The sequence below is a fragment of the Notolabrus celidotus genome, chromosome 11, assembly GCF_009762535.1.
Source record: "Notolabrus celidotus isolate fNotCel1 chromosome 11, fNotCel1.pri, whole genome shotgun sequence".
NCBI classification, from domain to species: Eukaryota; Metazoa; Chordata; class Actinopteri; order Labriformes; family Labridae; genus Notolabrus; species Notolabrus celidotus.
In genome coordinates this window covers 11,722,762-11,744,773 of record NC_048282.1, presented here as the reverse complement: position 1 = coordinate 11,744,773, position 22,012 = coordinate 11,722,762, and the positions used below count along the sequence as shown (strand labels likewise).

At 41.9% G+C, this 22,012-nt stretch overlaps 1 protein-coding gene across 3 annotated transcripts in view; it reads right to left on the bottom strand.

Moving 5' to 3' along the window:
- Window positions 1-21,321, bottom strand: part of plch2a (phospholipase C, eta 2a) — a 78,206-nt gene extending 56,885 nt beyond the window's left edge. For all 3 annotated transcript variants that reach the window (XM_034695417.1, XM_034695416.1, XM_034695415.1), the window contains exons 1-2: window positions 20,936-21,321; window positions 1,038-1,184 (exon numbers count right to left, since the gene is read on the bottom strand). In XM_034695417.1, coding sequence (XP_034551308.1) covers window positions 1,038-1,184; window positions 20,936-21,128 — 340 coding nt within the window. In that variant the 5' untranslated portion in view covers window positions 21,129-21,321. The remainder of the gene's footprint in view (window positions 1-1,037; window positions 1,185-20,935) is intronic.
- Window positions 21,322-22,012: the final 691 nt, after the last annotated feature.

The following is a 22,012-nucleotide window of genomic DNA, read 5'->3' as shown; positions in this document are numbered from 1 at the left end:
CAACAGCAGGGACAAAAGTGTTGTTTGCAGTAGACTGTGTGGGTCCCTTTGTTACAGAAAGAAAATAAATAAAATACAGACATCCAAACTGCTATTCTCTAAAAATAGCATGGGGGGTAGAGCCTTCAGTTTAAGGCACGTCTCCTTTGGAATCATCTACCAGTCAGGTCTAGGAGGCATACACCCTCTCTACTTTTAATAGTAGGCTTCAAACTTGCTTCAAATGCTGCTATAGGCTTAGACTGCTATGGGTTTAGACTGCTATAGGCTTACACTGCTGGGGGAACTGACACACTGGGATCCTGTCTCTTACTCTTTCCTCTGTCTGCCTGTCTCTTACTTTAACTATTCCTGTCCCATTAAAGTTACTAACCATAGACCTTTCTGGAGTCCCTGAGCTCCCTTGTCTCGTAGGTTCCTCTGGATCTCTGCCGTAGACGGCCTGCTGCTGTGGACGTGCCAGACTCCAGCTTCTACAACCACTACTATCGATCTCACCACTATCATCTTCCTCTAACCCTCTGTCCAACACGGTCTCAGTAGATGTCTGTGTGACATGAGTCTGGTCCTGCTCGAGGTTGCTGACTGTTAAAGGAAGTTTGTCCTTGCCACTGTAACTTGCTAAATGCTGCAAAGTTCTCTGTTCATGGTGGATTAAGATGAGATCAGACTGAGTCCTGTCTGTAAGATGGGACTGGATCTTATCCTGTCTTGATGTTGGATCTTTGTTAATAATAGAACATAGAGCAGCTGGCTCAGTCTCTCAGTATCTGTTCACAGAAACAAACGTTGGTTGTTTACTTCCTGACAAATCATACAGTCAGAGGCTCAGTGGGTTGAGCCTCTTGGTAGGATGACATATGGAGATTGAGGGTGATAATGTGCTTATGGGACGCCTGTAAACATTCAACGGGCCCTCACCTGTAGGATAACATATGGCACAAATGGTCCACCATAAGTCTGAAACACAAACACATTGAACTACAGAAGCATGGAGGACTCAAACACTGAGACTGTAAGAAGGGAAAGAAACTCACTCTTTGCCTTCTCATTCTTGCGCGATGGCCTCCAGCGGATGCACGACTTGTGTTCGTCCAGGAAGAAGAAGCGCACCAGCCCCTTGGAGCCGCCGCGGAGCTTCACCATCTGGGTCCCCATCTGCATGGAGCTCATACATTTCTCCACTGCGGGCGAGAAAAGAAGCCAGACAGAAAGGGAGAGAAGTCAGAATGGAAACTGCTGGAGTGTGCACTGAAACTGACAGAATGAGTGTGACAGACGACCTGCACTCTTTTCCTAAATGTTTGTGTCCAGGCTCTCATGCAAAACACACTTATTTAACCACACACTCACATGAACACGCAGCAATGCAGAGTAAAAACTAGATATGTCACTGCAAGCAGGGGTTTCTTTTCTAGTCTCATGGGAGGAGGAGGAAAGAAAAGACAGACAACAGCGAGGGGCAATTTCTCCTCCAAAAGCCCTTCAACAGAACTACACTTCACACAGAGGACTATGACAGAGCAGCAGAAGAAGGATCAATAACAGGAGGTATCTTCTGTTATAAGGATTTATATCACAGCTAAAATGTAACAGAAACTTTTCACCACCTTCAAGGAAAGAACCGACAGCCAGAGAGAAAGACTGACTTTAACGAGGCGTGCTGATAGTCCAGCCTCTGCGTGTCCATGCCATTATTTTGGGGCAGAATTTGACAGCCCCTCCACAGGAAGCTAATGGTAATGAGCACTGGTCAGGCTGGTGTGGACAGCCACATGCCCCGGGGCTGCAGTTTCACCCTATGTGGCCATACTGTCAATTAACAAATGTCCGTCACATCCTATCAAACAATCTCCTGCAGCGTGCAGGAAATCAGGCCAACTCAACACGCACGCTTTTCTAAATAAGGTTAGCCAATCACCACACACATGGCAGTCGACATGTCAGCAGCTCAACATGAGTTTCATGCACGGGAAAGGGCTCAAAGGGAAGCCACAAGATGTTGAAAACTCATTTTAATGAGGCACATGTTTTGATAACCACTGAATCATTTGACAAGTGAAAGCAGAAATGTCAAAGGTTTGGTTTTCCCAGCTTCTGAAATATGAAGATTTGTTGCTTTTTGCCCTTTTGAAGACATCAGGAAAAATCAGATGGAACTCTTAGGATATGTATTGGCTATAATATGAATCAATTAATGATACAATAAAAACAAATAAATAAAATCATGTAAATATTTAAAGGTACAGTGCTCAGAAATTAGAATATTTAGTGATATTCTAGATTCAAAAGCTCCCTTGCTCACTCCTCCTGTCAGTGAAGCTACGGTGGCCATTGAGGACAAGAAGCTCCTGTGATGCATAAATATGATCCTCCATTTGTCAAGTTACTTCACATTCTTTAACACACAGTATTACCCGACTTTCTTTAACACACAGTATTACCCGACTTTCTTACTGATCTTCCGGTTGTGTAAGATGCTTGATTCTGATGCTTGATTGATTGATTCTGATTGGTCAAAACCCCTTGACGACTGTTATTAACTTTCACTAACATGAGCAACACCAGTGGCAAACTGATGACACGTTATGTCAAATCAATCAACGGAAAGAGTTCCGGCTAGGGATGTACATTTTAAGTATTTTCCGTGATCGATTTTTGGAAATGTTAACGATCAATTATCGATTAATTGATAAAAAAAAAACATTATAATTCTTACGTCAAAAACAATGCCAAATAGGTTGTTTTCCCCCTAAATTGTATTTTCTACAGCAACAAAATGCATATAACTGACGGGATTGAATACGGGCACACGTTTGACACGCAGAATATCAACAATCAGGCTCATTAAAATATCATCCGGGGACATAATCTTATAAAGTGAAGGCTCATAATACTAACAGAAAAGTACTTCAGACTCACAGTGTCCAGTTTTCTGTCTACTCGTTCTTATTGAGAAAAATAAACATGTGTATTCTGTCAGGTGTCAGCCAGGAACCCAACCGGGTCATAATCAGTCCCGCTGGAGAAAAGCCCAGACGGCTCTGATGTTGCTGGTCTGTAAACGTAGCATACCAGAATTTCCCACCTGTCTGTTGCCTTCATATCCAAAGGTTTGACATGTTTGTATCTTAAGTTAGCAGCCGGGTAATAAGCCAGATAATATATGGTAAGCAGGTAGTTAAGGGACAAGATCTCGACTCAAGGTGGAGGGGTCTTGCCTCACCCTGTCCGGATTCTATTTCCCATAACTGTCTGCTAACCATACATTATCCCTTACATCAGTGTTTCCAAAAGTGGGGGTCGGGACCCCTTTGAGGGTCGCGAGCAACTGATGTGGTGGTCGCAAAATGCCTTTCAAAAACCAATAAAAACTTAGAATGATTTAAAAATTGCATATTTTATCCTTTGTTGTAAAAACATGAACAGAATTTGCAGCTAAATTTGAGATACAATGTAAATATAAATCGTCACATGACCCTGAAGGAAATGATGCTGCTGTAGCCTTCTTTAAATTACAAAGATCTATGTAGGGTTTTTTGGATTGGCATACTAGTTTGTGCATCCGGCTGTGAGCAACATTTAATTATTATTATTATTTTGGGGGTCTTGGAGTAAACTGTTTGGGAACACCTGCCTCACAAAGCAATCACTCTCTTCTTCTTCGTCTTTTAACCGGTGGATGTCATGTGACCACTTAATGAACATAAAAACATAACTTGACAGTTGGTAAAATGAAAAATATATAAAAAATACAACCTTTTGGAATATTTATTTTGTCAAAGCAACCCTCAAAATCTAAAAGATTGTTCAGTTAAATCAAAAATGATGAAGAAAAGCAAACTCAAAAATGTGAGAAACAGTTTTTCTTTAAAACTTCTAAAATGATTAGCAAAAGGTTGCAATTTACTTTTTCTTCTACAGATTAATCAATATCAATATCTACTGTTATTAGAGATGCTCTGAACTAACACATTTCCTCATCGTTTAAACAGAAATTTTAAATACAATGCTGCTAAACAGGGGATCACAGCGTCTGCTTGCAGCATCATTCTCCTGTAGAAGTATCTGCAAACGAGTTTAAACTGAAGTACACTCAATAAAAATTGACAGAAAACTTTACAGCGTGTAATCCTAACAGCTTTAAGCAAACATCTTAATCACATCTTGACCTCTGTGGCCTCAATGCAGCACACCCACAGTATCTGCTGTGTAAGGAGGTAATGCAAACAGAACCAGCAGTGATGGATTGCTCTAATTGAGCATTGATTTGGCCCAGCTCCGGACCCGCTGCAGAGAACCCGCCCCCGGGGTATTGTTAATGTAGTGCAGTCCTATTCCTCTAACCTCTGTTATCGGATTCCTGCTCAGGACCACATCAGCAGAGTACACAACACACCACACCACACCACACCACACCACAACACGGCCTGTGCAGAGCGAGGAGGACAACGCATGCAGCTACAAGACTGGTTCATTATTCAGTCTGAATGTTTGAATAGCAGGCTGCATAACACAGATGGAGAGATTACAGAGGAGGGATGTTTCTGCAGTTTGTTTCGCATTGTTACAAAAACGAATGCTGGTAATGCAAAGTGGCTGAACCACCGCCCAGTGCTGTCATGACCTTTGACCCTGCCTATTAACCTGCCCTGCAGGCACAGAGAGGATATCAGCCAGGGACAGAAGGCCGTAGGATTTTAAAGCAGAGAGTTATAAAATATTCTGCAATCTGCAAAGAGAAATGTTGAGCTCAGTTCATCAGGTTCATCTTGACTATCACGGCATATCACTGATTTGTGTTGTTTATGTACTGCAATCTATAATATGTCAACAACAAAACAACAGGATGATGAAAAGTGTTCTGTCCTGAATTATTCTTTATTTAAGAAAGGATTCATGAAAACCTCTTTATTTTGAAGACAGCGAGACAGAGGAATTACGGGATGCATTTTGTGCCAGTTTTAGATTTTTCAGCATGCATCAGGATATGATTCTGGCTTGTATCAGCTGTTTCCAGGATAATGGCTGCATGAAATATCCATATCCACCCGACCTTACAATCAGCCTTTTTGGAGTCAATTCTGCAGCCACATCAGTGTCAATGGACAGACTCTTCAAAACAGGCCGTTTATTGATCCCACATGCAGACTGGATCTCTCTCTGTTACACACACAAACACACACTCAGAGAGCTGGATTTTGCATGATGTGACTGTGCAATCACATCTTGCATTATGAATAGAAAGGACGCTAAATATGTTTTCAGTTCATACAGTGTGTGCGGATAAAGGACTGAGCTATTCAGATTAAAATGTTTATTTGTACCAGGCTGTAAACATGTTTATTTCTGCTGCAAGTATCTACTTTTATGAATCCGTGTGTATGTGGCTTACGTGGCTTTTTGAGCCAACCTCTAGTGGACACTCAATGAACTGCAGATTTTGTCACTTCCGCATGGGCTTCATATCTTAAGACTGGAGGTTCCCGCCTGTTTTTTTTTCTCATACAGTGAGCAGATTTAACATTGTTCAGGAGCTAAGGGGTGAGACATCTTGCATACGAGTAGGGCTGGGCGATAATTCGATAACGGTAATTATTGCGATGTAATATGTCTCAATGTAAACATGACAAATATTTGATAAAAAATAAAATAAAATATAAATTAACCCGCAATTACAACTCCCATTTAGGCTCATTAGTGCCCCCTCCCTTTCCAGTGGTTTGGGGGTGTAATTACAGGTTTATTTAACACTTCTTATATTCATATTGAGAGAAATTACATCATGATAATTATCATTATCAAATTATCGCCCAGCCCTACATGAAGCCATTGTGCATTTTATGATCTGAAAACTAGTCATTAGCTGCATCCCCAACATAAACGAACATCCATCAGCAGCATCATCATCGTCTCTATTTATTTGCATCTCTTGCTCATGAACGTTTACGTTTCAGTGAGCACCAGGCTGTCCCACATCCTCATTGTGTCCCTCTAAATGCTGCCCACACTGTGGACTTGGAAAGAGAGTCAGGGGGACAAGAGGCTGGCAAAGCGTCAGGGTAATTGTGTAAACTTCACATTTTTCAAAAGTCTGTTTTCATGACACGATGCAGAAGGAGGGAAAACTGTATGAGTTGTGAATGTCTAAAGATTTTTACGGTGTCGTTGAGGTGATAAGTTGCTGCAATATCACTACATAACACACGAGTCTGACGCTGAACCCTGTTGTTCATGCATGTAGATTTAACATGCATTGTAAAACCATTTATTAGTTTGTATATTGGCTGTTACACAAATGCCACAAGAAAGCAATAACACGCTCGGTGTGATTGGCTCTCTGCGGGACAATAAAGGAACAAATTATCTGAAAACTATTGACCCTTAGTGATTTTACAACTCTGACTTTTTCAGGAACACAAATGTAACGAGTCTGTGAAGCAGCTTTTTATTGATTTCAAGGGAAGGGTCATTTCTGGAGCTGCCGGCTGATAGCAGCGCCCGATGCCCAGCGGCTGTATCAGAGCTTACAGCTCTGCACTCTCTCAGCCGGAGGAGAGTGGCCAGTTATCCATGAAATGAGCTGCTGTCAAAGTTTGGTTGCATTGAGAGCATCCTGACTCTGTAGACCTCCGGGTCAGGATGGCACGGAGCTGGAAACATTTCTCTTGACACCAGTTTTAGAGGCTCACCCTCCTCCTCCTCCTGTCAGAGCTGAGCTGCACAGCCTCTAACAGCCAGCACAGCCTGCCTGCTCGCATCAACATCTGCTGCTATCGCTGCCTGCGCCCAGAGAGACCCAAACCCTCCATCTTTCACTTTACTGTCATTAGAAAAGAAAGTGTCAGGACTCCAGGTCCTCCAGACTAAGTGGAGGTAAGTGGGGAGGAAAACAGCAGACAGGTGTCTTATACGGTGGCCTTTAAGGACAAAAGACGACAGGATTTCAGAAAACAGGACATTTTAAAAAGTCAGCTATGACTTTCTGAAACAAGAACATTTCACAAATAAACTACTCAACTTATACTACACTGATTTTGATTTTCCTCGACCAAAATACTTCTTTAAGTCCTTTTCATTCAATTTTACCTCCTGTTTAAAATTCAGTAACATTTTTAAAGTATGTATATACACCCATATATTACCATATATCCAAATACATGTAGTTTCAAAAGGTTGATTCCACTCCGAGACTCCTTTCTATTGGGCTACCTATGCACTTCATGGTTTAAATACCACTTCCTGTTTAACTACTTTCAGCTTTCAGTTAATTTCACTTACATATTACTTTCTATCCAGTTACTTATGAGTCTTTAACTTTATCTTTATCTACCTAAAGTCTCTAAAAGTAGGGAGGAAGAACCTTCAGCTGTCAGGCCCCTGTCCTTTGTAATCATCTTCCAGTCAGGGTCCAGGAGGCAGACACCCTCTCTACTTTAAGATGAGGTTTAAACGTTCCTTTTTGATAAAGCTTATAGTTAGAGCTGGCTCAGGCTTGGACCGGCTCTTAGTTATGCTGCTATAGGCTTAGACTGCCGGGGGAACTGACAAACTGGCCTCCCATCTCCAGACAAGCCACGCCGCACTACCAGACGCCATCTGTCACCCATGCTAGTTTACATCCAGGTAGTAGAGCTTTAAAGCATTATGGCAGCAGACAATGTGCACATCCCTACTTTCTAACCAGTTACAGATATATTTCAAAGGTTTATCAGCCCAAAATATGACTCTCTGTTCAGTTAGTTGAAGTTTAAAATTGTTATTCAACCGAATCAAGTTCATTATCCAAACTTTCTAATGGTTTGTTTCACTCGAACAGATCTTTCTGGAGTACTTGGACCTTCAAGAACATATTAATGAAGGACCTGAGTTCTATCCAGTCTCAACCACAAAGTGTTGTCTTGCCTTCCCCTGTACCTGAAATGTTGTGTTGCTCTGTTTCGGTGCATTATACCTTGAGCTGTGTTGTCAAGCTGCATGCACATTGGATTTCAGCAGTGTAGCGAGAGGTAAAATCTAATCAAACTGCATCCAAAGAGACTCATTTCAACATGAACACACTCCAGCTGAACACAATTCTCTCACGCCTGAGGAGGCAGGGAAAGAGGCCACGCTCTGCTCACGCTACCCTGCAGGCTCCACTAAAAGGAGAGTGTGTTTTCTCTGGTGGTGGAGCTGGCTGTGTGTGGGAAACCTCCTGGGAAGTCATCTAAATCTTTGAAAAGTGCTCCAACTGTACTTCAGAGAAGTGCTCCAACAGAAGCAGCATGGTTTGTGGGTTTAACACAGGGGTGAAGTTAAATCTGTCATCAGAGGTTAGAGGTGTCCAATCCGAAGTAAACACTGAAAAAATGATCACAAGAGCACAAACTGAAAATATATTTTTGATATGAAAAACCTAATCTGCAGAAAAGGGATATCTAAAACATTAAACGCAAGTGTTAGCCATAAATAATTCCTCTAACTCCACACGCAGATCACACAGACATTCAGCAGGAGCTGGTGATAAATACATTTGACCCATTTCTGTGCATTGGAAAGGTTAGTCATGGCCTATGGAGGGCTGATTAAGCCTGGGCAATGAAAGCCAGTGTAATCAATTAAACAACAGTCCAGTGGTCTGGGACAGAGCTGCTGCTGTGAAGTGGTACACTATCCCTGTAGTGTATTTGAAACTTAAAAAATGTGCAGGAAACTCAAGCTTAAGTGGTTTGTCTTTACAATCTATATTTAGACATGTGAAGAAACAAAAACATGAAATAACGCCAGCTGAAAATGTGTGAATTCTGGTTTCTCTCACTCTGCCAAATAAAATTACAAACACAAGAATCCTCATGGCATACAGAAGCCAGAGAGCTTTTAGTAAAACACAAACATGGCCTGCAGTGAATAAGAAACAGGGGAATGAAACTGTCTCAAACTGCTTGTTAGGAGTCCAATGAACTCCTTGTAAATCAAGGGCCTGATTCACAAAAAGGACTGCAGAGCTTATACGCCTGCAAAAATGAGTCCTCAGGTGTGTTTGTTCAGCTGATGAGGCTTCAGATTTATAAATTATATCCTCTCAGCACTGTCTGCAGAACCATCTGTCTGCAGAACTACACCGAAAACAGCCTTATCTGCAACACTGTCTGCAACACCGTTTAAGGGAGGGTCTGCAACAACGTCTGCAGCCTTGTCTGCAACACTCTCTGCAACACTGTCTGCAACGCTCTCTGCAGACACTGTCTGCAACGCTGTGTTCAGCACTCTCTGCAGCACTGTCCGTAACACTATGCAGCACTGTCCGCAACACTCTATGCAACACTGTCTTCAGCACTCCCTGGAGCATTGTCCGCAACACTCTGTGCAGCACTGTCCACAACGCTCTCTGCAACGCTCTCTGCAGCACTGTCTGCAACACTTTCTGCAACGCTGTCTTTAGCACTCTCTGCAGCACTGTCCACAACACTCTGTGCAGCACTGTCCACAACGCTCTCTGCAACGCTCTCTGTAGCACTGTTTGCAACACTCTCTGCAACGCTGTCTTCAGCACTCTCTGCAGCACTGTCCGCAACACTCTGCGCAGCACTTTTGACAACCCTCTCTGCAAAGCTCTCTGCAACACTGTGAAGCACTGTCCGCAACACTCTATGCAACACTGTCTTCGGCACTCTTTGCAGGACTGTCCGTAACACTCTGCAGCACTGTCTGCAACACTCTCTGCAACACTCTGTGCAGCACTGTCCACAATGCTCTCTGCAGCACTCTTTGCAATGCTGTCTTCGGAACTGTTTGCAACACTCTGCAGCACATGAAGAAGACTATCACAGCTGAGCAGACATTCATCCTCACTTTATTTCTTTACAATACACTCATAACTGTGCAAAACTAATCCACATACTTAACAAGTCTTTTTTTTAATCAAATAAAAAATGATCAACAGCTGCATCAGTGTCAATGTAACTTAAATCTTTTAAATGCTGTTCTTTTTCTTTTTTTGCTGCTGAACACATCAGTAAAACACTTGCAGGGAGGAAAAATCTTTGGTATTATCATTTCTACTTCTACCCGATATTAATTCTGTCACCGAGGCTTACAAAGCTCAAACAATGAAGCTGCTGCACAATCTTTTTATTGAAAACACTTTGTTTTTTCCAGTTCCCCTGAAATTCGAACACAAATGCTGTCATGTCATGAAAGGTCTGACAGACTGTTTAGCTAATCTGTAAGAGTCCAACTGTTCGCTCCACAGAGGACGCCATTATCTGAACACTAATTAGACTAATGAGAGTCGATCAAACACCAACAAAGGAGGCGCCCCGTTGAGAGCAGTGTCTGACGAAACACTGCCAAACCGTTTAAAAACCTGCCGCCCTCACCGGGAAGTCAAGGTGATCAAAGGCAGGAGAAAAGAAACCTTGCAGGTGCAATCAACCATTGATGATTTCATCAAGCTACAACAGCATTTACAACACACAACTTTTTAATGATGAAGTGACAGATTGTTTTAAAAGTCTTTTAGCAAATCAAAAATGTTAAATATGGGGAAAATGAATCTACAAAGCGCCTGACAAGAAGCTAAACGATGAACTATTGTAGAATTTGAAAAACGCTGGATGTTCAGAAGAGGCACAGATCTCTTCTGTTTATTAAATCAGAAAGTCTCATCGGTCTTCATTAAAATTAGCTTCTGCCTCATTTTCTTCTCCTGTGTATATGCTGTTTTGTTTTTTTTGTTTTGTTCCTGCTACATGGATTCAGCTGGGGAACACTGAAAGCGCGGGTCAAACAGACATATCGGCTTAAATTAAAGGTGGTTAAAAGAGACTCAGCAGACTGTAGACACGGACATGTGGACAGAAATCAGGCGTAATGATGTTTATATGGACCAGATTTCAAAGTTGTGGAGGTGCACAAAGGCATGTAGAAATCTAGTTTTGCTCAGCGATGGATTTACCGTCTAATAAACTGTCAATGCATCTTATTTAGATCTTTTAGTAGTCAGTTTAGATAGTCTTTTTTCACTTCATGAAAGATGTATGGGAATAAGTTTGTTAATTGGCTGGATAGAATTCCAATCAACGTGCCGATGTGCTTTAATCTGTGATGAATATCTTTCACTCCAAAACAGACTTTAAAAGGACATTCAGATCATGCATTAAAACATGATCCAGTGTCTTCTGACGCCAGCATCATCCATTAACAATGCGGATGATCTGCTGAAATTTAAAGTGTTAATCTTACCTGAAGACAGGTAGAAATGACAGAAAGAACAACAAACAGGGGGTCAGATTATATTTATCTCTCTGAGGCTCTGTGATGTGATGCAGACAGTACATGTTTTTGTAACTGCACAGCGTTGCTCTGTGGATTTATCAATGTGACGTTTTAGTTTCAAATATGTCTTTGATGATATTGAATCAGTTGAGGATCTTGTCCTGCCTGCAGAGGATGTTAAAAAATTATGACTGAACAGACAACACTTTTGAGCTGAGTTAAAGCTGCTTACTTATTACCAAAACTTAAACGTGCACGTCTAACAGCAAAAAGGTCATTGATCCCTTGATAAAAACAACACAGATCTTGGCTACAGAGATTCAAGTATACAGTCAGCGTCACGTCATAGTCAGGGGCGGGGCTCCAGGAGGGAGAAAACACTCCTGTATCCCTCAGCCTTTAACGCACAGATTTAAACTCTGATGCTGATGCAAACCAGCTGTCAGTCCTAAATTCACTCATTACTCTCAATAAACAAAGAATAAGGCATATGTTATAAAAGACTGGATGAATTATCCCACTCACAGAACCCACAGACAACATTTGATAATAAGCTGATAAGAGATCTTTTCACATTTTCTAGAGATATAATGAATTCAATATAACATACTTCCATTAATACTAAAGAGAACAGCATGTTCTAGTGAATTTCCTGCCCCTAACCTATTACAATCGACCATGTGCTATATCATGCAGGATTTACACACAGCAGCCTTAAAAAGCGTGGTTTGTAGTTTACTTGCCTTCTAACTATTAATCCAACATTTATGGTATACTGAAAAAAAAACATACACTCAATTTTGGATCCCAGAGACGACCAAACTCAACATCTCGCTGGTTATCTTGCAGGCACAGCGTTCTCCTACTCAGCTTGGTTGCACCTGATAGAGAGATCACTAGGGATGTTCCGATCAGCTTTTATTGGCTCCCGATCCCGATCTGATTTTTATATTGAATATTTGCCAATACCGAGTCCCAATCCGATATTTGTGTTTGCCTAGATAATAGTTGCACAAGAGATAAGAGAGCTGAGCTGCACACTGTTTCTTTTCCTCTAACAAAAATAAGTAATTTAAAAAAAAACTCAAATAAGTCTTATGTTTATTCCATTCAACTAAATCCAGCTAGTATTGTCATCTGTTTGACAAGCTCTGCTGTATGAAACCCACAAAACTGGTGTGAATGCATTACAGCACGCTTAAATCTGAGGCTGCTCTGAACGCAACTCTCACGAGACAGTGTGTGATTCACAACGGCAAAATCTGTCTGCGAGACGGAGAACGTAAATATTGAGAGTGACAGCGAGATCGAAACAAGCCTGGTTGCATGCCGCTAGCTACGGAGAAAAATGCTAGTATAGAGAACCGCAGCTGCCACTAGCCAGGAGGTTGCTAATGTGACAGACTGTCCTGTGTTTGGTCCATGTGTATTGTGTTCATAACTGAAAATAAACTATGATTTTGTAGCTTCTTTAATATTCCATGGACAAGTATAGTTAAGTTGAGAAAGATCCAGATTTCAGCAAATAAGTTTCCTGGAGTGACTAAAATTAACTGCAAATGCACAAAAAAATCAAGAAATCGTCTTAAACTCTGCCTTCTTCACACGAGCTGAACATTAAAGCTCTCAAACAAAAATCTCTGAACATGGCAGAATGAAAGATGATCTCCCATCCCTGCGTACTGACACAACCTGCATTTCCCATCTTTAGCAGGTATTAGCCGTCCTGCTGGAGCCACAGCTGCTGTAGCTGGTAAAGGGCTTACAGCAGGAAGCAGGCGACAGGTGTCAGGTGAGTTAGGAGTTTCCCTCCAAAACACAGCTGAGCCCGAGAGCAGGTGGGAGGAGAGGGTGTCACCTCGGCAGTGAGATGACCCGACTGCTGTCCTGCTCCCACAGGCAGAATGTGGGTCAAACAGGCAGAGTCCTCCTCCATCAGGGCAGCAGGTTAAGCCTGGAGGGATTGTCTGGAGGCCATATGTTACATACACACACACACACACACACACACGCAGGTGTTTCTGTGGGGCAGATGGTCATTTTGCTGCTCGCAAACCTAAGGCAGACTGACATGGAGGTTGGGAAGGTTACACACACACATACACACACACACACACAAACACAGACCCTTCAACACTGAGGGAGGGGAGACCAAAAACATCCTCCCCTCCCTAAACAGAGGCAGCAAAACTCCAGTAATGTAAAGCTGTCATTCCTCTAGTGCACAGCAGGAGTATTTTTAGTCTTTCCAGTTCAGTGCTGTCTGTTTCCATCACTCTCTGCGCACAGAAGAGGGTCAAGGGTAACCTCAGGTTGCAGGAAGTATCCCTCTAAACATCAACAACGCATCACACACACTGATCGTCTGATCCTGCCAGGAGTAGTACACCATCTGTTGGCTTAGGGTGGAGGAATGCTGGAGCTAACTGGATTAAGACAATCTACATCACAGGAAAAACACTGATTACGTACTTGATTCAGACACAAATGTGGACGCGGTCGGGCTAATTTTAGAGGAGAAAGTCAGATCTCAGGGACTCGTATTGCAAACAAAAAAAAGGGTCAAGGAGAGAGTGTTTGTGAGATAAGAGCAACCTCCTGAGATCTGTCACAGTCAGAATAGCCACATAAACGCCTCCCACAGTCTGTGGGTGTCCAGCGCCTACATTGCTTTGTGGCTGCAGTCTTACATCTGTCTGTACACGAGTCGTTTCATAAACAGTCAGGATCAAAATATCAAACATTGTGTTGACATGTTTTTTTCTGAGGGTGCACAGGGAAACATAACACCATCCCTGCCCTCAACAAGTGCTGTATCAATTACGCATATCCAAGGAGGTTTTACTTTTGTGCCTTTATAGTGATGCCTACATTCTGCTATTCACAGGACATTTGCTTGCAATATATCAGCATAAAAGCAAGCATGTTTATCTGCTGCTTCTTGAACAAAAAAGACGTTTTCTTGATGAAAAGGAAAACATTGATTTTTGCTAACTTTTCCCATCAGAAAATATCAACTGACCACTAAAAATCTGTCTGTTTTATCATGTAAGGCGAGGAACTACACCTCAAACTGCTGACTTCAACTTCTGTTAGAGAGAGTTGCCTCAATCTCACACACTTATAGCTGTGTATTTCATCCACCAAAGTAAGGCTATTCTAATATCCAACTCAGCTCACCTATGTAGCCGAGCCTCCACCTCGAGAAAGCAACGATGCTGCTTCCTATCCAGAAGAACTCCTCCAGCACATACGACTGAGACACCTTCACCTGTGATCGGCTCTTTCTCTGAACGGCCTCCTTCTGTTTTTCCTTCTCCCCGTCGGGGGAGAAAAAAGCTCCTTTAGCCGGAGGACCAGGTTTGTCTCCAGTAGCAGCCATGGCAGTGGAACGTAACAGAGCTGAGGACACCTGACAGAGTGGGAAGAAGTTGTTCTTCTTTTGCACGCTCATTTTGAACGACAGAGATTAGAGATGCTGCCTAAAAGTGACGGGGAAGTTTCCATTAGGATTTCATTTCAGAATAAAAGCAGATTTCAGCAAATTGGGAGCACGAACTGGACATTTATCTCAAGTTTAAAATCCTGTGCTATTCCAACTCCTTTAAAACTTCAATATGGTATTAAAATGTATCCTTTGCTGGTAGAGTCCAACCAGAATTCTAAACATAATCCAAAAAAGGTGAGGCCAACAGAGAAAAGTCCACCAAGTGTCCAAATGGTGTCAAAGGTTGGTCTTCAGCCTGGAGCCTTAATGCCACTTTTTATTTGTCTTTTCAGAGACAAAAATAAGCAGCATTTATTCTCTCAGTTAACATTCATCCTTCTGAAAGACACACTGAAGCTGCAGCAGAAGAGACGTGGAAGCACAGCACACAAACTGTGCAACATGTGTTGGGTGGGCAGAAATCCTAAATCCCTGAGAAGCAGTAATCCTGGACTAGGAGATTTGCTAAGTGTGGAGTGGAGTGAAATGCAGTGACCCACAGAGGGATGAGATGTAGGACATGATGTGGCCACTTTGATGCTCCAGGAGACGTCTGGAGATAATGTCTTAAGTTGTGAGCCGGGATATTCTCCCACCTGTCTGCAGACTGCACCACCAAGCCATGCTCCACATGACACAATCCTTCCATTGATTTTACGCACACACCTTCTGCACTGCAAATCAACACAAACTGAAAACTAAATGTAGCTTTACTTCACTAAGCTAAGGACATTGTTCTCCTTGTGTGAATCATCTTATTTTCAAATACCTTATTGATCTCTGAGGGAAGATTTAAGTTCTCACCCTGTTGAAACAGGCTACACATACATCGTATGATTGTCTGTATTTGTGATAGTTAAACATGAACATGTGTTAGCTTCTCTACACTGACTGACTCTCCAAAAATCAAAAATAGAATTTAAAATCCTTCCTCTGACCTACAAAGTTCTTAAAAAGTTGCACACCTTCATATCTTAAAGAGCTCATAGTGCCCTATAACCCCTCTAGAACACTACGCTCCCAACATGCAGGCCTGCTCATTGTACCTAAAGTCTCTAAATGTAGTATGGGAGGTCAAGCCTTCAGTTATCAGGCACCTCTCCTTTGGAATCATCTACAAGTCAGGGTCCGGGAGGCAGATACCCACTCTACTTTTAAGAGTAGGATTCAGACTCGTAGTTAAGGCTGGCTCAGGCTTGGACCAGCACTCAGATATGCTGCTATAGGCTTAGACTGCCAGGGGACCTAACACACTGGGGTCCTGTCTTTCCCTCTCTCTCCTCTGTCTGCCTGTCACTTACTTTAACTCTTCCTGTCCCATTAAAGTTACTAACCGTAGACCTTTCTGGAGTCCCTGAGCTCCCTTGTCTCGTAGGTTCCTCTGAATCTCTGCTGCTGTGAACAGCCTGCTGCTGTGGACGTGCCAGACTACTACTACTCTCTGTCTCACCACTATCACATCCCTCTCTCCAACATGGTCTCATCAGTTGTCTGTCTAACATGAGTCTGGTGCTGCTCAAGGTTTCTGCCTGTTAAAGGAAGTTTGTCCTTGCCACTGTAACTTGTTAAATGCTGCAAAGTGCTCTGACCATGGTGGATTAAGATGGGATCAGACTGAGTCCTGTCTGTAAGATGGGACTGGATCTTATCCTGTCTCGATGTTGGGACAAATGAAGGCTCATCTTTTCCACATGGGAACGATAGATCAGACTACTTTAACACCTGTTTGATCCGTTAAACTGACTAGCTGCAAAGGTAGATTCTTGTGGTGTGTATGACAATTTTTGAGACATAATATTTTAGCTGCAGCCCTGACAGTATCAAACAGAGCAGTAGAGCTTTAGAGTACATATGGAGACACAAGTTAGAGCAGAATGTATACGTAACCTTGACATCTTATAAATTATTTAATGATTTGATCATTCTCAGTTGTAGGATGATGTCAGTAGAGCATAATCAATAATCTTCATTAATATGTTTCATGTGTAAAAATGGAGACGGATTGGTCAGTGGATGTTCTCTTCTACAATCTGACTTCTTCTCCAAAACATAGCTGACTCCGGGTCGAGTTAGGAGGTCAGCGATCTACCCGGGTAAGAGGTAACTCTGTTTCGTAGCAGAGGTGTTCAGGTCAACAGAAAGCAAATGCTGTCGTGTCTAAGTTAACAACATCAACAGGAGTTGAACACAGATTAGTTAATTCTTCAGGATACTGGTCCGGATTAACCCCTCTGCAGCTTCCAGTAACCGGAGGCAAACTAGCACCCAGTTTGACGACCTGTTACTGGGTCAGGCTGATTTAGCCTGGATTTAGCCGTAGTAAGTACATCAGTATGCAGACTTTTACAGATTTCACTTTGTAATGTCTGCAAGCGAGATGAGACCAAAGACATCCCAGTTAAGAGTGCATTCTTGAGCAAATACTTTCTTTAGTTCTCCATACTGTACCAAGCTAGTCTTCATGAATCTTTGCCACATTTGTTGTGGATGATAAAGATCTCACAACATCAGCTTCAAAAGTAAAAGAGCAGTGGAGTGAAAGAAGTCAGCTTTGACTCCTGAAAGCAGTCTTAGTAACTTTAATGGGACAGGGAGAGTTAAAGTAAATGACAGGCAGAGAGAGGAGAGAGAGGGAAAAACAGTATCCTAGTGCGTCAGTTCCCCCAGCAGTCTAAGCTAATAGCAGCATAACTAAGTGCTGGTCCAAGCCTGATTCAGCTCTAACTATAAGTCTGAAGCATACTCTTGAAATTAGAGAGGGTGTCTGCCTCCCCTGACTGGTAGATGATTCCAAAGTAGAGGTGCCTGACAACTAAAGGCTCTACCTCCCATACTACCTTTAGAGACTTTAGGTATGATTAGCAGGGCTGCGTAATGGGAGCATAGTGTTCTAGAGCAGGGGTTCCCAATGTTGGGCCCTCCCAGAATGTTTTTTCAAGTTATCTAAAATTAGTACATTTTACCCTTTAGAGTAAAAAATATCAACAAAAATAGTTGCTAAACTTGAAAAAAAACCTTGAAGATAGAAAATGTAATGAGTTTTCTGCCTTTCTTTTTGCCAGATGACTCCTAAGTTTAGGGTTAGTGAACAGTGGATTATCAAAAGCATCAGTAGCAGTAGGTGAATTCATAACAGCACAAGAAACACAGCCACATGCTCATGTAGGTGGAATAATTTTCTCCGGTCCAGCTAAATGAAGCCACAATAAATCACCTTGAGGGACAGTGGGGGTCGCAAGTCTTTGACACCAATATTTTGAGGGTTGCAGGCTGGAAAGTTTGGGAAGCCCTGTTCTAGAGGGGTAATAGGGCACTATGAGTTCTTCAGCAGCAGGACGGTGACAAACAGGCGGATGTAGGTGCTGTCCCAGAATTCACCTCTCAATATCATACTAACATTTTTCTTTAAGTTATTAGAGATGACTCAAACCCTGACCAGAGCAGGCCTGTTTACCTTGTTTAAGATGGTAAACATTTTAGCTAGGGGTGGACTCTATAACCAGCTTTATGGTTAAATTTGTTTCCTTGCTTTTAATAATCTTGCAGAATGTTTTATTGCAAACTTTAATTTGAATGTATTTGCAGCTAACAGAAGTAATCCTACTCTTCAGACATGCAAACTCACGCAGGTCAACAATTTAAAATATTTGATTTAAAGGGTTTCTTCCAACTGCCTTTAGCTCCTCCCTAGTGCTCCCCTTCTGTAATACCAACATGTTTGAAAAAGAAGAGTGATAGTAGCAAACGTCAGTATGCAATCTCGCCACTAGATATCACTAAGTCCACCACACTGCTGCTTAAAGAGCTTAGTTTGGATTAAGCACCTTGTTTAATGCCTTTTTATTCCTCTGACAAACATAAGGGGAGCAAAAAATCAGGAACACCTCTTCACATAACACCTTAGTAAGTTTGAAGAACAATGAACGCCTTTCTGACTACGTCAACACAAACAGAAGCTTATGAAGAGAAGAAGTTACGGTAAAGCTGTTGCATTGGGTTGCATTCGATTGCACATGTGCATAAAGTCATGACTGACAGGTGTGTTATCAGGAGACAAACACAGCGGGACAGATCATTCAGATGCACTCACGTCCTTTCAAACTTACAGAATAAACCTCATTTGGACTTTCATGTATAAAATCATATAAACAAGAGCAAATCAAAGTTGTGTGGGTGAGATCTGCACACTGATTTGACTATCCCTCTGATCTATTTTAAGCCTTTTAGTAAGAATCCCTGCTGTTGTGTTTACGTTTGATGTTGCTTCTGACGGTAAACAAAGTGTGAGAGTTTTGTTTTTATCTTCCTCTGTGTGCTGAACCATTCACGCAACCACAAAAGAATAAATTCAACTTTATAAAAGCTGTAAATCATTATAAAATGAGAGCCTCAATTTATTTAATCTTTAGAAAAGAAACAGCCCGTGAACGTCCTTGAATTTGAGGTGAATAATATACACCTCTCTGAAATCCCCAAACCTGGAGCGCAGGTGCGGTTTCACCTCTAGACTGTCTGCATACAAAACAGCTGTGAGCACATTAATTCTCTAAACGGAGCCCAGCTGAAGGACACCTTTCACACAAGAAGGATTTATCTCGACTATTCAACACGTGATGGGGTTGATATGACAGGATGAGCGCTCAGAATCCTCAGTGTGTGTCAGAGAGAAATGAGGTTTCAGATAAACCCAAATTTAAAGGCACGGCGGCAGCAGAAGTCAGGGTAGAGTAAACACAGGATCACAATCAGAGGAACGCAGAAACTGTATCATCTGTGCGAAAGGAGTGAAGTCTGAGCAGGTTTCATGCCAGCTGGAGGGAAACAGTCTGAAACTAGCGAACGTTGTCCAAGCTGGTCCTGGATGTTTCGAAATGTTGGCTTTTTTATGTCATCAAATCAAACTCATTGACTTCTAGGTAGGGATGAAGAATCCCTCCTGTGAGGCAGTTCAGTAGAGGAACGTGTGCTTCAGTCGATGACTAGCTTGTCTTTACATCCAAGATCATTTAATCAGCAATTTTCAATAACACCATAAGAAGTTACAGTATTTACAGAATGCTTGGTCACATCCCGTTTCTAGGGGCCTCGAGGGTTAAATTATCTTGGACTCAAAGACAAAGATAGTCTTTGATTGAAACACAGCTTCATACAGGTAGACTAGTTGTACTGCGGATGAAAACCCCTGCTGCGCTGGGCAAAAACATCTATAAACGCAGGATCTCCAAAGCTTCTCCATCTTGGTATGAAAATGAAAAACAAGAAGGCTTTTCGATTACAACATAATGCTGTCATTAAAGTCCACTTCAACCTGACATTAAACGTCACATGCTCGCTTGAAAATGAAAACAATAAAAGCACTTGACATTTAATTTCACCGACCCTCAGGCAGTGCTGTGCCTTTATGTTGTGCAACATGTTAATAGGAGCAGTCAGCATGCCTCTATAATTGCCCTTCAGGGAAAAATACAGTGACGTGAAAATGCAAAACCTATAATTTTAATATTCTCATCTATTATTCACACACAGAGAAGCTAAATGTTAGCTACAGGCTTCCGTACTTCATTTTCTCTATAGGCTGAAAGTAGCAGACACAACAAAGGGAGGCAGATTAATAATCCTGAGTTTACTTTAATCTGAATTCACCCACAAACACAAATGTGATCAACCCACAGCTGAGGCTTAGAGCACTTTCAATTTAGCATATAGGCACCAGCACGAGCTTTACCTTCCCACTCTGCTCTTATCTATAATTAAACTGAGTGACCTAAAATAATGTGCAGACCCACCCACAGCAGAGCCGCGTGGGCTTCACTGTGTCAGCAAACCACACTGCGGAGGGAAGACTCCACGCATACATTAGACTACTTCTACTACTGATCTCTTTCATTCGGAATGCCTCCAAACCATCGGATATTAAACAGCTCGTTAAAATGCGACTCGATAGCTGAAGGAGAGAGGACCTGTTGTGCAATAAGAACGGACCACATATCTACAATTTCACTGAGGCAAACTGCTGCCTGGTGGATCATTCATGTGCCCAATTTATTTGAAGACCATCACAATGCCTAGAATAGCTGCACATTGTCATATTATATTAATTTGAGTACAAAAAACAGGAAAACACAAAAGTGACAAAGATCTTAAAGGAGTTTGGTGCACCAAGGCCTCAACAGGTGTTAGCTGACTCACCTTGGCCCGGGTGTCTGGCCTTTTTCCCCTTCTTGCCTCTCACACATTTGGAAACGTTGTCCTCAAACAGCAGGTTCACTTTACTGTGTCGTTTTCGCACTTTTGTCCAAGTGGCATAAATGTGAATTTTTGACGCTTTGTCATTTAGAAACCAAAGATGAGTGGGGTCGAAGGAACTCAAAGTATGTGGCATAGCAATAAAACTCTAGAAAGTATCATTAAAAACTATTAAAAACCGGTAAAACTCTGCTGCGGGAGATAAATCCCTTCTTCCCGCCACTGTTTGTAAAGAAAATAAGATTAAAATGTCACAATAAAGACACAGTTGTGTTCAGAAATGTTCACATGGGACGTGAGGTGAATACCGAGGGTACATATCCCGGATGTAGATTTTTAGGGGGAAATCAAAGGTGAGCACACCTGTGTCACATTCACTGACACATTAGCGTATGGGAAATGCGACTTCTGCGACAAAAAAGCCACTATTAAGTAAGTTACAATGTTACAATGTCATGTAGCAGACGCTTTTATCCAAAGCGACGTACATACGAGAACAAGAACAATACAAGCAAAGATCTAGACGATAGGAAACAAGATCAGTAAGATTAACAAAGTGCTTCAAGTCAATTTGGGTGCAGGTAAGTAAGGCAAGTACTGCATTAAAATGCTGCTAACATCACCTGTTTGGTCATAAATGCAATATTGTACTCGGGTGAGAAGAAATGAATGACATTGTCTTTGTCTTCTTAACATAACAAAATATGAAAAATGTACAGTTTTCTGGGCTTCAGCCAGTCAATTCCTGTAATCATGCTCAATTGAACACGATTGAACATTGTAATACACCAATGATTAGATGGTTGACTTGAACTGAACACAACCTTCATTGCTTCACCTTTTGTTATTCGATTCTGTGCATGACCATGACACAATCTGAAGCAATAAAAGACTCACAAAAACTTTCTCTGACCTGGTGTTGGCCCTTGAGACAATAAATCAATTCATAACCCTGCACGACAAAACGAATGTATGCCCATTAAATGTAAATATGTTAGAGGAAAGTGGGCTAAAGCCCTT